General features: G+C 40.0%; 2 protein-coding genes across 2 annotated transcripts; both read left to right on the top strand.

Moving 5' to 3' along the window:
- Window positions 1–1,282: 1,282 nt before the first annotated feature.
- On the top strand, window positions 1,283–6,275 carry LOC104956346 (nucleolar protein 8-like; the record flags this gene model as incomplete). The annotated part of the gene is made up of 7 exons (XM_010783827.1): window positions 1,283–1,424; window positions 1,517–1,600; window positions 4,556–4,869; window positions 4,945–5,086; window positions 5,245–5,306; window positions 5,453–5,535; window positions 5,876–6,275. Coding segments are annotated over 7 exons (887 nt in total), but the record flags the coding sequence as incomplete, so codon positions are not given.
- A 55-nt stretch (window positions 6,276–6,330) lies between these two features.
- LOC104956345 (prosaposin receptor GPR37L1-like) lies at window positions 6,331–15,054 on the top strand. The gene is made up of 2 exons (XM_010783826.1): window positions 6,331–7,412; window positions 10,269–15,054. Exons 1-2 carry the CDS (start codon window positions 6,762–6,764, stop codon window positions 11,262–11,264), a joined length of 1,647 nt encoding a protein of 548 aa, XP_010782128.1. The 5' UTR covers window positions 6,331–6,761; the 3' UTR covers window positions 11,265–15,054.
- The last annotated feature ends 544 nt before the right edge of the window (window positions 15,055–15,598 follow it).

Genomic DNA, 15,598 nt, shown 5'->3' with positions numbered 1-15,598 from the left:
TATACATTTATGTGACGCTTTTCCACTCATCTTCCAGTTGTCGGTTTTCCTCTGTTGAAGTCAACCAACTGTGAAGGTGGGGGCAGGGCTTTTATACGCGAGTAGTGAAAACTACTGAAATGCTGAAATGATCAAATAAAGTCAACATTTCACTGAGCTGTGTGGGGTTTGTTCAACTTTTAAAAGATGTTTGAATGGTGATATACACAGTGATAGGTGTTAAGGACTAACGTTTATAATAAATACATTTGTATTGATTTTAAGATCTTTTCATACAATCATACGTATTGGGATCATTTGTATTAATGTGGATCGGAGGGAGAGGGTGACGAGCATAAGTTTCACTTTCCTTTTTTATTTCAATTCCAACTTTGGTCATGAAGAATATGTTTCTCTGTTATCCACGTTCATAAAGCATAAAACAACAGCATCAGAGCACGGTGCAGAGTCTCTAGATGAGTTTACAGTAGTCCCTCGTTCTTATTAAACATCCATGTAGTCCGTTGTATAGAACACTGTAGTTTCCATAGTTTCCCCACAGCAGCAGACGCACACAATGACGTCCGCTGGCGCATCATAAACACGTCGGATAGTGAAAGTGCATTCGGATTCTCTAAAGTACCGCAGTCTCTTCTCCTAAGTCCTTTTGAATTCTCCTATCCACTATCCCTTAACCCTGTGACGTTTCACTCAGAGGTCAAGGGATAGACGATAGGGATAGACGTTAGGAGCTGATTTTTTGATTATCCGACCGCAGCCCTGGTATGTTCACGCTCAATGATTCAGGCTGATAATAAAACAGTCATTTCCTTATTGGTCCATTTGTCCTTCTCTCACACAAGATTTATTATTTTTGGACAAAAGTAATTTTTATTAATTTCATTTTCATCTAATTTCTTTCTCAAATAAGTATGTGTGGGTGTATTTTTGTAATTGATTTTAAAGGCTCATTCAGGAGCTTTCCAGTAGTGAAGCTAAGAAAATAAACATTGTCTTTAGGTTTGCGTCAAAATACGAGTTGTTGTCTAAAGAAATGAATACAGTAACTTCTCGTAAAGATTTGGAATGTTCTCTGTCAGTGCGAGAACATATTTAGAACTAGGCTTAAAAATATGCATTTATGATGTATAAAGGGGAGAGAGTCGTATTTTAATCCTGCTGGATACATTTTGTTTGTGTGATATGCTTTGTTTTGTCCATCTGGACATTTGTAATTTATTGCACTGAAGTGAAAGCTGTGACCTCAACTTCTTGTTAAATAAAGCGTGGGTTTGTGATTCAGAGAAGAAAAAGAGCGGGACCGAGGAAGAGGAGGCGCTGGAGGAGGAGAGGAAGAAGAGCCTTTCCATCCTGCAGAGCGTCCTCGGCATCAGCCAGCACACCTCCAGCAGCAGCAAGACCACCAGCAAGGCCAAAACCTTCAGGTAGCACACTGACTCACTCACATTCACACAATGTGGACATGTTTCATCTGAAATAGGAAATAAATCCAAATAATAAAATGTGTTTTTTGCAGAGATGTGTCAGCGCTGCACTACGACCCCAGCAGAGAGGAACACGCTGCGTTTGAGACCAAGACAGAGGAAACCAAGAAAGAGAGGTACGAACACAGAAAAAATAAACTCACCGATCCATGTCATCTGCTCGGATTCTGACCCAAATAACTAGACATATTTTATAGGTTTAAGTCTGCCAAAGACAAACCAATCAAATAATCCAATCCAAATGTACAAATAGGTCATCTTTACCAAATATTTTTATGCAGGAATGAGTCCTAAAACAAAGAAATAAATTAGTATTTTACAACTTCTTGATCCCTAATCTGGATTTTAATGGATTCATCAAAGGGGTACATGGTCAGATGCCTGAAATAAGTCTGTGGTTAAAACAAGAGATTGCCTTGTTCCATTCTATGAAATAAAATACGTCCCTGGTTGAAGCTTTTACAGTACGTGCCTTTTAAAAATGGCGGTTGCTCACAAGTGGCTAAAAGGTTGTTGGGAACATGTAATGTCAACACACTTTAAAAGACTTGTTGAGTTTAAACTCACGGTCAATCTTCCCAACGTATTATATCACCACCCTAAGAGGAAGGACTTTAGTAGAGGATGAAGTCATGTGACTGCGGTGTAGTTCAATTTGATCCTAACATATCTCTTTCACTTCAGGGCCCAGGAGTTCAAAACTTTTAATCCCTATCTGATCAGATCAGATTTGGATTTTGGGGAGTTCAAAACCAAAAAACAGGATTAGGATCACTTTCATATCCGATCAGATCAGATCAGGAAATCCAATCCAAGCTTTAATCTGGATCAAATCTTCAAAATGGGTAGTTCAAACCAACAACACAGGATTGGGATCAGTTTGATCCCAAAAAACTGGATTATCCTGATCCCACCAAAGGGGTGGATTTCCAGTGGACTACCAGAGCAAAATGTACTGTACAATTGATTTTAAAATATGTTTCAATTTAAATAAGATGGCAACGTTTGTTAACTGAAATAATACACAATTTTTAGCCTTCATCGGAAATACATTTTATTTCTTCCATTTTTGCTCACGTTTTTGTGGTGGCCTATTTTGTTTTCAACCAAATGTTGATCACATAAATGTTTATGCTCATAAAAGTATCACAGCAAAGATTGTCAATCACAAATGTAATTTAGATTAAAGTAAATATATCTTCAACAACAAAAAAGTCCATCTGTCATCACCTTTCAAATAAAAAAATATAATTAAACATTATAGATGTCTCTGCAATGTGGTCTCTTGTCTTCCTTGTATTATTTTTCATGTCCACTAAATGGCGATCGGTAGGATTAAAGCACTGATATTCAGGATCTAGTCATCTTGAAAAATCGTAATCTGGATCAGGCTCATCCTATCCTGAATTGCTTTGAACTCCAGAGACAAAATCTGGCCGATTTATCTGATCCTGGATCACAAAAAATGGGATTTCAAAATCTGATCGGATCTGATTGAGATTAAAAGTTTTGAACTCCTGGGCCCTGGTGATTTCATTGAATCTTAAAAAGCATAAAAGGTGTTGGAAACATTTTGAAGATTATCTTGCTGAACAAGACCTGTATGCATTATAAATGTGTGTTTGTCCGAGAGCTTATTATCTGCAATAATCCAAAATCTAATTAAAAAAAAAAAACAATGCCTTTTTGTCGAAGAACCTATGGGCAGGGGTCTGCAACCTTTTTGACCAAAATAGCCATTTTGCTCCTTTTTCCAAAACATTTTTTTGTGTAGAGCTGCAAAACATATTTCATAGCTTGATAGCTAATAAAGTTGTATTTATTGTTATATCAGACAAAAACTACAGTTTTTTTGCATTTATTAGGCTATTTATTACATTATATAAAACTGTTAACCTCTAATAAGAAACAAAGAACTCCTATAAGGAGAATTCAAAATAATACACAGGCCTACTTTAAAATAAATTAAACACAGCACTTGGGGAGTCCTCTGCACATTTGAAGGAAAAAAAATATTATAAAATGGGCCCACTTTGAAATAAATAAAACATATAGCTGCACCCTAAAAATAGTTAAAGGTAGGGTAGGTAAGAATGGAGAAACCAGCTCGAGTGTGCTAGAATTTGAAAATACACAACCGGAAAAAATATGCCTCTTCCTTCAGACTTCCTCACAGAGCCCCTCCTCCAACACACACAAACGCGCACATGACCAATGAGGGCACGAGATAAATGTGTGCACAGATGGAAGGCTGACAGGCTGACAGGCAGGTAGGCCATCCAGTTATTTTAGCCGGGCCGGCTCAGATGATTGGTCGTGCTTTTTACAGCGCTACGGCTTCCAGAGATTAATTTTTGTATGTATTTATTGTCAAAGCATTTAATATATTCATTGCTATCGGGATGTTAAGAGCATTCCATGGAATATAACAAAAAGTGTTTTCTGAAATAAATTACATACCCCATTGAATTATGACTGAAGATCGTCAGCTGTCTTCCTCTCTGTATTGTTCCCGTTGTCGATACGTAAAGGCTGCAGCACCGTTGACAACTTCTCTCTATATCAAACATACCGGTAAACCAGCATCGTTTGCTCTGAAAGCATATAACTCTGTCCACACAGAATTAAATCCTGTGTTCCTCCGGTACTTTTCTTTGATTTATCCATAGTTCGCTCATCAAGCCGGGGGTCAGGTTATTCACCCGCAGGAAAAGGCGCTCGCGCGGGACCTTAGCAGGATGTGACGCATATTTTAGTTGAGTTATTTATGTCTCACAGTATCACCTCAAAATACAAGATACGAAACATTTTCAACCATGCAACAAAATATAAATAGTCCTACAAATACTTTTATTTTATTTCCTTCTTATTTTTTGTCTAAGCTCAAGGGAGCCAGAGCAGAGGGCTTAAAGGGCCGCATGCGGCCCGTGGGCCGCGGGTTGCCGACCCCTGACCTAGGGTTATGATAACTTCCAGGTTGTTCTAAAATAAATGTGTCCTCCCCTCCGCCCTTTATTATCAGCTCTACCTGTACTTCTGTAAAACGGTCATGTGATCCGATGTCTTCACAGTAAGGCAGCCAGGAGGAAGAAGAGGGAGGAAGCTCAGAAACTCCCGGAGGTTTCTAAAGAGATTTACTACGACGTGTCCGGTGACCTGAAGGCTGTGTTCGGTCAGACAAAGGAGGAGGAGGACGCTGTTGCAGAAAAAGAGGAGACAAACTGGGACCAAGAGGAAGAAAAGAAAAAAGAGCCGGAGGAGGAAGGAGAACAGGTTGAACAGCCGACCCTGGAGTCTTCCCTCCTGTCAGCTGAGAAAGAGGAGGCGTCAGGATTTAAGTTCTCTTTCTTTGGAGACGACGCAGAAACAGGAAGTGGAGAGACAGGTAGGTCTTATCTCAGATATTTACTTTGACTCTCAGAGAGATGATTTATTTTAATACTTTTTATATATCTTCCAGCTGAGTACAAGATAGAGAGCATACAGGCGCCAAAGCTGTCATGGCAACAAGACCCACGTTTCCATGACAGCAGCTCAGATGAGGAGGAGGAGAAGGGGCAGGAGAAAGACGAGAAGACGCAAAGCAACGTCATCGCCAAAATGTGAGAACATTCCGATTGATTCCTGTAAACTGCTCTATGTATTCAAATTCCTCTTTTGTTTGAACTATTATTCTAACAGCTTAAAGTAGAATTCACCTTCATGAATAGGCCAGCTATCAGTCTGTTTCAGTCGGTTTATAAACTGTGTCTGTGCACAGAGAGGAGACTCCAACAAAGACCGGCCTTTTCTTCTTCTACCCTGAAGACAACAGGCTGACCGGTAAGATGAAGATGACAAAAGAAGACCTTGTATAGTATATGTGTGTGATCCCACAGAAACTGTTAAAAGTTTGCCTGGTGGAAAACCTACATAACAGATAACAAAATGATTTTGAAATGTTTCTCTCCGTGTGTTTCCTCCATCAGAGGGTCCCAAGTTGTTTTGCCGCTCCTCTCAGCTGGAGGAGCAGAAGGAGCAGTGGGAGGAGAGGAGGACCGAGCTCAGACAGGTGACTTTCAGTTTCAACTTTTCAGCCATTTAGGCCAAAATAATTCAGAGGTTTTCTTCTACTCGATAAAACAGCTGGATTGTATTTATGTTATCAATATGCTTAGGTGTTGTTTAGCACTGCATCTAACGATTATTTGTCATTTTTGATTAGTCTTCCAATTTGTGTCCATAAAATTACACAAAATATGATAAAGGCCATCTCATTTCTTTGAGTTGAAGATCTTTAAATGTTCATTTTGATTTGTGCATGTTTACAGAAGTAATGCTTTATTAACATCAAACTCAGAGTTGAATTTGGGAACATTTGTTAAAGACATTTCTATTTTTTGTTTCTACAGGAGTACCGCAAGAAACACAAGGATGCCCGGAGGAAGCTGAAGACCTCTGTAAAAAGCTGAGAATTTTGGGAGGTGAAGTCTCATTGTTTGGGTTTCCCCTCACTGGTATGGACTTTAGAAATATTCATCTCCTTTGTGCCGTTTCGTGCCCCAGACTGGTTTCCACAGTCAGCAGGAGAGACACCCAGTGGGAAAGTTCAAGATCATCTATTACTTTTTAACCTGGGAAGTACTTCCTCTTGGTCTGTCTGGTTTTGTGTTCTTGTTGCTTTACTGCTGCAAATAACCTTGTGGACAATCAGCAGAATGAGCCAATCACAACTGCAGAGGACCAAACCTGTTCATACAAATGGTTCAAATGCATAAAGAAGAGTTTATTAAAACTTTAATAAAAAACAAATGTGCAAAAATGTATGGCATTTTTTTTTTATTCTGTTGATTTCACTTTGTTTGTTGAAATGTATTGTTTATTTAAACACAACAGTCTCCCCAATTCCAGAAATCACTGTATTTCATAATTTTTTGGTTCCATCCATGGTTCAATCCAGTCAATTTTAAGGGAGAAAAACAACTTATAAAAGACCAAGAAGTGTAACATCAATGTTACATTTAAAACGCCCTCATGTCCATTTTCACTGTTCCACTTCGCCTTTATTTTGAAATGTATAACCGGAAGCTCCGTGTTGTATTCATGATGAGCAACAAGTGCTGAGGCAGCAGACTCAAAACTTTTGCATCAGGACCGGACGGTGGTCGGACTCTCAGAAAAACTGATTTATGGACTTTTTTTTAATAACACAGGGAAGTTATAGAAGTTGTTGCAGCACATGTCTGTGAAAGAAACGGATCACACAGAACTGTTGTTGTTACTTAAACGGTAACGAAAATGAGTCCGGTTTTGTTTCTTCTGCTGCTCTGTCTGCGGACCGCGGAGCTCCGTCACAGATCAGCCCGGGAGGTTCAGCCGGGGTCTGCGATGGAGACTGAGGATGCTGGGCCTCCGGCACCGGGGACAAATTATGTTCTCTCCCCGGATAGGACTTCTCTTGGCCGAAATGAAAGTTTCAAAGTTCCCGGCCTGAAGCGTGTCCCCCGTGGAGCAAAGGATGGCAATTTCAGGAAAAGAGAGCCGCACTCACCGAGCAGTAACGGGCGACCGTACGACGACCCGAGCGGTTACTTCACCACCACTACACGGGCAGCCTCCTCAGCCCGGCCCGGTACTAACTCATCTTCAGTCCGCGGGTCGGGGCTCCTCAACCCGCTATTCCCGGTCACCGATGGCTCCTACGCGGCGTACGCGGTAATGCTGCTGGCCCTTGTGCTGTTCGCCACGGGCATCGTTGGCAACCTCGCGCTCATGTGCACAGTGTGGCACAACCTGTACCTGAAGAGCGCGTGGAACTGTATCCTCGCGGGGCTGGCTTTCTGGGATTTCCTCGTGCTGTTCTTCTGCCTCCCCGTGGTCATCTTCCACGAGCTCACCTTGAAGAGGTTGCTAGGAGACCTGTCCTGTCGGCTCGTGCCCTATTTGGAGGTGAGAAGGGGCAGATGAATGTGTGAAACGTTTTAATTTACTAAAGTTGTATGTACTTAAACATTACTTTGCCGAAACTTAAGTTAGACTGTTGAAGTTGTGAGAAAATAGAAACGAGCGGAGCAACTTAAACTTTTCAGAATTTGTGCCAAAAGACTAAAATTGCCAATACATCCCAAAGCTTTGAAAAAGAGTCTAAAACCCAACTCTAATTTTTAAAGCGAGAATAGCAGCAAATCCTCACAATAATGTAATCAAGTAGTGCTATTTATGTATAGGCTAACCATGAGTTGCTTCTGGAAGTATTTAAGTTCTCTCTCTATATAGTGGATGTCTTTGTCAAGAGATGTCAAACAAATTAAACAGTTCAAACAAACTACTCAATGTGATGATTAAGTCTGCCTTCACACTGTTAGTGCTGTTTTTATACCCTCATGTTAGACTCATTGTAAATGTTATCCAGTTTAATAAAGAGACACCAGGGCCGTGATAAATGGCCTGTCTGTGTCTTGTTGCTGCTCAGTTTCAGACTCAGAGCAGTAACAAACGTGCTGTTATGGGCTGTTTGGCCTCTGAAGCCGTCTGTTATGAAGCAGCAGTAGAGGCCGGTGGGGCCCTGCATCAAGAGACTCTTCTTGCCCAGCTCACAATGAAACACAGAGCCATAGTTATCAAGGACCTAGGTTGAATTTGGGGACATGGAAGACAAGTTATGCTTTCCAGAGGGGGGAGTTAACTTGCCACATTTTAAAACGAAAAAATTTCTTTGTTATTTTAAGACCCAGTGTTTCTGCACTATGGGTTGCACTTGTATATTATTTGCACTGATGAAAGATTAAAACAACATGAAAACTAGTGCTGCAATCAAGTTAATTGATAAATCACACAATACATTTTTAACGAGTCGATTAGATGTCTGTAATCTCAGAAAATGAAAAAATTAATCCATACAAATGTCCTAAAGCACAAGACAGCACATCTTCTAATTGCTTGGTTTGTCTAAGAAATGCACAAACCAAAATATAAGACATATAAATATATGTTTTACTTACCTGCTCTGTCTCAAAGCGGCTCTACATGTTGATACTGTTTATATTGTACACATCTTACTGTCCACATGTACACGTATGTATATATATTTCTATACTTTTTTTAAACGATAATGTTTTTAAAGCTAAATAATGATGTGAAAGTTCATGCAGTATCTCAGTTTTCTGGGTGAGTTTCCTTCACAGAGTATTAACTGAGATCCCTCCCAGCCTCTTGGCTATATGTTGGGTTTTCAGCAGCTTCATCTGTCTTCTGTTTCATCGTGTGGAGTCCTTGTTTTTGGCTCTCAACCACTTCCAAACGCCTACACAGCTCTAAATCACTGAAGTAGAGTTTCACTCATTTGTAATAACAGCTTGTACGAAGCAATCTTTAACAAGGTCAGTGTGCTGGCCTCCTCCTTTCTTTGTTGCTTCACCTATTTTCATGCAAATTAATGACTGAATTTCTTTCTAATTAATTAACGTTCTCAAAGTGGTCTTTAGCAGTTTGTGGTCTCCTTATTGAGCAAAGTTGAAAGCGGGTCAGGCTGCCAGCTGCCCCTGTGCTCTGTTAGTTCAACTATTTTCATGCTGATTGTCTTCCGTTGTGTCTTAACTGTTTGAGGCCATTAAGCACTCTCTGTAATGATAGTCTGTGTTTTTGGCTAAAACCACCAACGTTAATGGGCACGGGGCACCAATAACTGTCTCCAGTCTGTCGGCTAAAAGCTGCGACAACATAATGGCTCTTTATTCCCTCTGTGGCTCCTTTTATTTCCCTGTTTCTGTATTCTAAAGCAGTTTCTTAGAACCTTGTTATTACTGTAGTTGTGGCTAATTTCCCTGTAGGCTGGCACAACAAGGCAGAGGAAAGCCGTAAATCTGTTTTTTAAGCAACAAAACACCTTCCTGTGGTCTATTTAAACCATCTGTCTGCATGAAGGCGTGTTTTGTCTGAGTCGTGCTAACAGGTCACGTCTGACTGAACTGAGAGCAGCCGCATGAATGAATACAGTGAAAGTTAAGCTGCTTAATAGAAGCTCTGTAATGTTCAAAGAAAGCATTTTTTTTATATATTAGATTGTTTAAATAACTTTAGATTATTATTATTATTATTATAATTAGATGGTTTAAATAATGTTGTATTGTTTAAATCCAGAGCAGGCTATCACCTCTGACTGGTGTCTGGCGTTTTCTCTGTACTTTAGCAAAGACACAGAGGCTTCTTGTAAGAATCCTTTACTAACGGTTTATAACATCGAAAAGGTTTTTCTGATTTATTAATAACTAGGAAAGGCTCTGTTCTAGGAGGTTTGTGTGTATGTATTTTTTCAATATAAAACTATTTTGTTCCCCAATGTGTGCCATCTATCATTTATTATTATCCCTTACTGTGGAGCTTACTGTCTGAGGAGGATATAAGTCTTGCAAAGATGTATACCCCCATTGATATCTGGACATCAGAAAGACTACACATCTTCTGTCACAGACTGTTAACCCAGCTTGTTTCACTTACCATGGCTGTTAAACCTAAGACACACACACAAAAAGTATAGCTCATTTGAAATTAATGCACCAGCACTCACAATTATAAGCTTATTTGAAGCGAGAAAAGTGTCAGCCTATAAAGGGGCCCTACTATGCGTTTTGGGGTTTTTAGGTGCTGAAGCACAGGCAGTATGAACATTAAAGCATGGAGACATGTCACAGTAGATGCACAACATACAAATATGAACCTGAAAATGAGCAGAATAGGGCCTCTTTGATTAAATGTAATGTAAGTATTAACTTTCATCTGACTGCAACTCCGTCTTGTCTCTGTCAGGTGAGCTCTCTGGGTGTGGCCACATTCAGCCTCTGTGCTCTGAGTATTGATCGTTTCCATGCAGCCACCGGCCCCGGGACCCTACAGACGCCGAGGGTGGAGCCCTGCCAGTCCATCCTGTCCAAGCTGTCCGTTATCTGGGTGGGCTCCATGGTGCTGGCGGCCCCTGAGCTGCTGCTGTGGCAGCTGGTGCAGGAGACCGTCAGCCTGCCGATGCTCCCCAGTGACCGGCAGGGAGGAGGCTCTCTGATGGCCGCCTTAAGGGCCCGATCAGAAGCCTTTAAGGTGGATATCTGTGTCCGAGAGCCGTCGGTGGAGCTCCCAGAGAACGTCTACTCTCTGGTGCTGACCTACCATGAGGCCCGCATGTGGTGGGTCTTCGGGTGCTACATCTGTATGCCACTGCTCTTCACTCTGGCCTGCGACTTAGTGACGAGGCAGGTGGTCGCCCAACGTCTCCCGCAGAAACCCACCATAGAAAAGGTGATCGAAAGATGTTCGTCCTCCTCGTCGAAGAAGAAGCAGCACACGAGAGAGCAGAGGCTGCGCACAACTGTGATGTCTCTCACCATCTTGTACGTCATATGCAACCTGCCGGAGAGCATCTGTAACATCACCCTGGCGTACGTCTCCGCCCACGTGTCCGCTGCTCTCCCGGCTCTGGCCCTGCCGGCTCTGGGTTTGCTGGGACATTTCCTGCTGTTCGTGCGTTGCTCGGCGACCCCAGTGCTGCTGCTGTGCCTGTGCCGCTCGCTGGGCCAGGCCTTCATGGACTGCTGCTGCTGCTGCTGCGAGGAGTGCCTCCCCGACGGCAACTCTTCCTCATCTGCCTCGACTGCAGCCACCTCCAACCCCTCCTCGCCCACATCGCCAACTCCGTCCTCCCTGTCCCCTTCCTGCAAAGATGAGACCATGAAGAGCTTGTTGCCGATAGAACCATCAGTTTGCTACGACCGGGTGAAAGACTCTTCAACAGTTATCGGAACACCCTGCTGAGTTTTAGAACTGCAAATAGGTTTATCATTTACGTGTATTTGTTTTGTCCATCATATAGTGAAGCAGGGAAGACCTATTTTTGTAGGGTGACCCGGAAGTCAGTATCAACCAGGTTCCCTCAATTAAAGACGATGGGATTTTCCCAATGGATTGGCATATTAACTGACGTCTTTGATGCTGAGAAGAAATCGTTAAAGTATGTAAGCTTGTGTCAACCACAGATCTTCTTCAACCCATAGAGACGAGGGAACCGGAACTTCTAAATGCTTACACAATTCCGGGTTTTAAGACTTATTCCTGAATCACTCTTTCTCTATCATTTATAAGTTTGTTGTACTCTCCAAGTTGATATCGGAGATCTGGGGGAAACAAGAAGAAGTCTGATGTGTCCGATTTTGTTAAGTTCTTCCAGATCCCCAGAGCAGTAAACCGATCAGACAGGTTGGAGAGAAAAGTACACACACTCCTCTGCACCAGTCTGTTTTCTAAGAATGGAAATCTTTATACTGTAGCATTCAATAAGATTTAGGGGAATAGTATACTTCCTACTTTCCCCTTTTTAATAAGACGATGCCCCCATATACAAAACCAGCTCCATAAAGAAATGGGTTTCCCAGTTTGATGTGAAAAAACGTCACTGGACAGAGCCCTGATATCTGCTCTATCCAATGCAAACCCAGATTTGACCACCATAACAATGCTTTTGTCTATCTTGAGTCTATGTAAACTTGATTTGGCACCAACATATTTATTTTCCAAGGTAACATTTTAACATAAGGTGGGTCTGTAAAATGTGATGGATGTTACCATTGTTGACTTTGTTTTTCTTTCCGAATTAAGTTTCTTCAACCAACAAATTAGTTTCTAACCAGTCTGACTGATCCGTAATTCCCTTTGCAGTGAAATCCCGGTTTTTCTGTCAGCGGTAAACCTGCAAGTACAATAAAATATTATTAAAACTGATAGAAATGATGGACAAAACTACTGAAATAAAAGTTGTTGTAGACCGGAATGATCCTAAGTCTGTGTGAACCGGTAGTTTAGAGCCACTGTAGGAGCAGAAACGTTACTACGGTTAGATGATTACAAACAATATAGAATGTCTGATTTTTTTTGTGCATTTTTTGTGGGGGGATTTTAGTGTTGTCCACCTGTGATGGATTTAATCCTGTTATTTTAGGAGTCATACAGATTTGACAGGTGTTTTTTATTATTATAAAGTTATTAATATGGATCTAATGCTCTTTCGAATATTTGTATTTTCTGCTCTAAGTACTGTATCAGATAGAAACACTGGACATTAGAGGGATTTTTTAGGGTTAAACTGAAATAGAAATACTACTGAGACTTATTATCGGCAAATTTACTGCTGTGAATTTATTGAAGTATTTTTGTTTGTTTTTTGTACATGATTTTGCTGTTTGTGTAGACAGCAGGTTAAACATGGGGATGAAAAGAGGTCATATTAGATATAAATCAGAATTTTGAAGCTACAAGACTTGGGTATAGTCCATTTTTAGGATGTTAGTAGATTCCTTTTGTTTTTAGAATTTACATTTGATTGCCCTGAACAGTGGAGATCTTGATAAATGCTCTATCTGTGTTCACAAAGCAACAAATTACTGGAATAAAAATGAACTTAATGGATTTACAATTCCATTCAGCAGAAAACCTCTTTTTAATTCTTATTTAAAATCTGAATTTGATGTTTATTTATTTTTTCCATTACATCTTTGAATATAAAATCTGTTTATTACCCACATTTTAAACGAATCCCATCCAAAAACCAAAACAAGTCCTCAACTGATTCATATGTCTTCCTCTGTGCTATAGAAGAAGACCTTAACAAATGCTCTATTTCCTCCTGTTTGAGTAACGTTTGCTAAAAACTGAAGTGACCAGCTGAAATTACTTTAATTTTAATTGCATTTTAAAGATGAACATATTCAGTAGAAAAAATGATGAGCTCGGCAGAAAAAAGTCAGAAAATGGTTCAGAAATTGACTAACAAGTTGTTGGTTTTGTTCTGGATTTCTTTAAAAGAAAAGTATAAAATAACTCAAACCAAATCCTGGAAATCTGTGTGGTTTTCATAAAAAGCAGGAAAACCTTGTAAACTAAACTTTTGTGTAAAAAATAAAAAACTCAAATGACTTTCTGCATAGATGTCTTTATATGTTGTTGTAAAAGACCTAATTGTATTTTACTTATTAAGTATTGGATTTTCAAAACTGCAGACATCCTGGTCCAGTTAAAGAGTAAAGTCAAATGTTAAACAGCCAAAGAAATTCAGAGAGAAAAGTCACACAGAAAAGACATAAAGAAACATAAAAAGAGGAAAAACAATATAAAACAATGGGGAGAGGAGAAATGTTCTGTTAATATCCGACAAAGAAAAACTGAGAGAAGGGGGGAAAGAAAAGTTTCCTGTTAGTGGGGGTGCCTTTGTTCCTTAGCCATCATGTTTTTCAGTAACAATCTGAACACTTGTGGATTAATTTTATTTGGAAAAAGACGGCGGATGTTTACTGTGATCTCCATCGGAAGGAATGCTACGCAGCAGTGCTCTGGACACCCACTGCAGGAGAAAGCTGTGCACGGCAGACTGTGACGCTCCTTTTTGTCATTATTCAATTATTGAAGGTCACAGTTTCACAATAACAGTTGGCCTTTGAGTTTCTGCAGACATAATTAACAAAGTCGCTCTGTGAGCAGTTGCTGTGGAGAGTAGACAGGAATTCCTCGTTCAACCAAGTGCTTTCAGCTGTTTCTAGACGTTTGAATGTTTACTTAAAAGATTGTCATTATTTTCTTCTAGCAAACCATTTTCTACAACATTTAAAACCACTTGGAGTAACCAGAAAGACAAATTGTTAATTTAAGAATGAAAAACCTCAGAAGAAAATGAAATACATTTCAAACCAGCTATTCTTCCCAGAATACCAAGAATCCTAAAAGACACATTTTTCAATTTATCAATCCTTTCTTGGAAGATGGCTTTTAGCTTTCAAGATACTATCCTGTGACAAGATATGGATCTTAAATGGACTTCAAATCAATACAAATTAAAAAAGGGAAACAAGTACTTATATTGTTGCAATTCAGCATCAATATAGGAACACAGAAAAAATAGATATTAACAAATAAAAAAGTGTTTAACCTTTAAAAAACATAAGGCCACCTATTTGCAGCTTGGCATGGCTCGTTCACAAAATTAGTCCATAGTTAATTTCACTTGGTCTAATTCTGGTTTTTGGCCCACAGACTGCACCCCCCCAAACCTGAGCCAAAACTGAGCCAAACCTGAGCCAAAACTGAGCCAAACCTGGGCCAAACCTGGCAGCTGTGTTGGGCCAGAGCCGGATCGCATTTGGTCCTCTGGGACCAGAAAGAAATGCAAATGTCCCGACACTCAAATGGCCTCAGCTGTTATAAAATCTTTGACAGATATTAGTACTTTAGGTGCATACGGCTTGTTTTAAGAGCGTTTTTCTTTTTGGTTAAAGTGTGCCATTTTTTTTCTTAGATTAATCCCACACTGTATTTTCCAACATCTTTTTATAAAAGCAACCCACTATCACTACAATAGAATAAACTGATATTCATGATCTCGCCATGACAATTGGGAAGACAAAAGAAAAGGTTTTTTCATTTAGCCTTTTGTATGTATTTCTCTTGAAAAAAAGCCTACAAGAGTAGGAGTTCTCATTGTGTGTATTTGTGTTTGGCATTGACTGTACAATGCACTGTGAAGGTTATGCTTTGGACACAATAAACAGTAGAAGTTCAATGTCTGCTCCTCGTTTCCATGATGAAGAAAAACAGCAACTCTGAGTTAAAAGCATCAGGTGTTGGGGGGTGGATGTTTACAGTTTTTTTCAATTGCTAAAAGGGCTTATTTTCTCAAAACACTTAACACAATTCCCAAAACCACACACCCAATGTGCAAAACTCCTCATATATCCTGCAGAATGAAGCACTGCACTCAAGACTACATAAACATTAAAACCAAAGTTGCACCAAATGGCATTCATACAGTATAAGGCCGATAAGGCACTTTGTCCAACCAACACACTGTGGTGCTTTATCTAAAGCACACTCATCTTTTATGGCGTTCTGTAAGTAAAGAATTCTGCATTTGTTCAAGTCTACAAAAATATGTGCAGAAACACAAATATACTGTTGTTATACTTCTATGTTTCTCCAAAACAAATTAGTGCAACATTCATGCACAACACATAGTCACAGTTGTGTAAACAAAAATAATTTTTTGGGGAGTTTTCGAAATCTGAGCTTAGGTTTTGCTCTATGACTTTCAGTTTAAATATTTATGA

Source organism: Notothenia coriiceps, unplaced genomic scaffold (assembly GCF_000735185.1).
Source record: "Notothenia coriiceps isolate Sejong01 unplaced genomic scaffold, NC01 NC01_scaffold00025864, whole genome shotgun sequence".
Lineage (NCBI taxonomy): Eukaryota > Metazoa > Chordata > Actinopteri > Perciformes > Nototheniidae > Notothenia > Notothenia coriiceps.
This window is presented reverse-complemented; position numbering and strand designations above follow the sequence as displayed.

Bases quoted from the DNA above. Each gene is read 5' to 3' on its own strand.
- LOC104956345 (XM_010783826.1), top strand. From the start codon at position 6,762: ATGAGTCCGGTTTTGTTTCTTCTGCTGCTCTGTCTGCGGACCGCGGAG. The intron at 7,413-10,268 runs GTGAGAAGGGGC...TGTCTCTGTCAG, and splicing joins GGCTCGTGCCCTATTTGGAG to GTGAGCTCTCTGGGTGTGGC.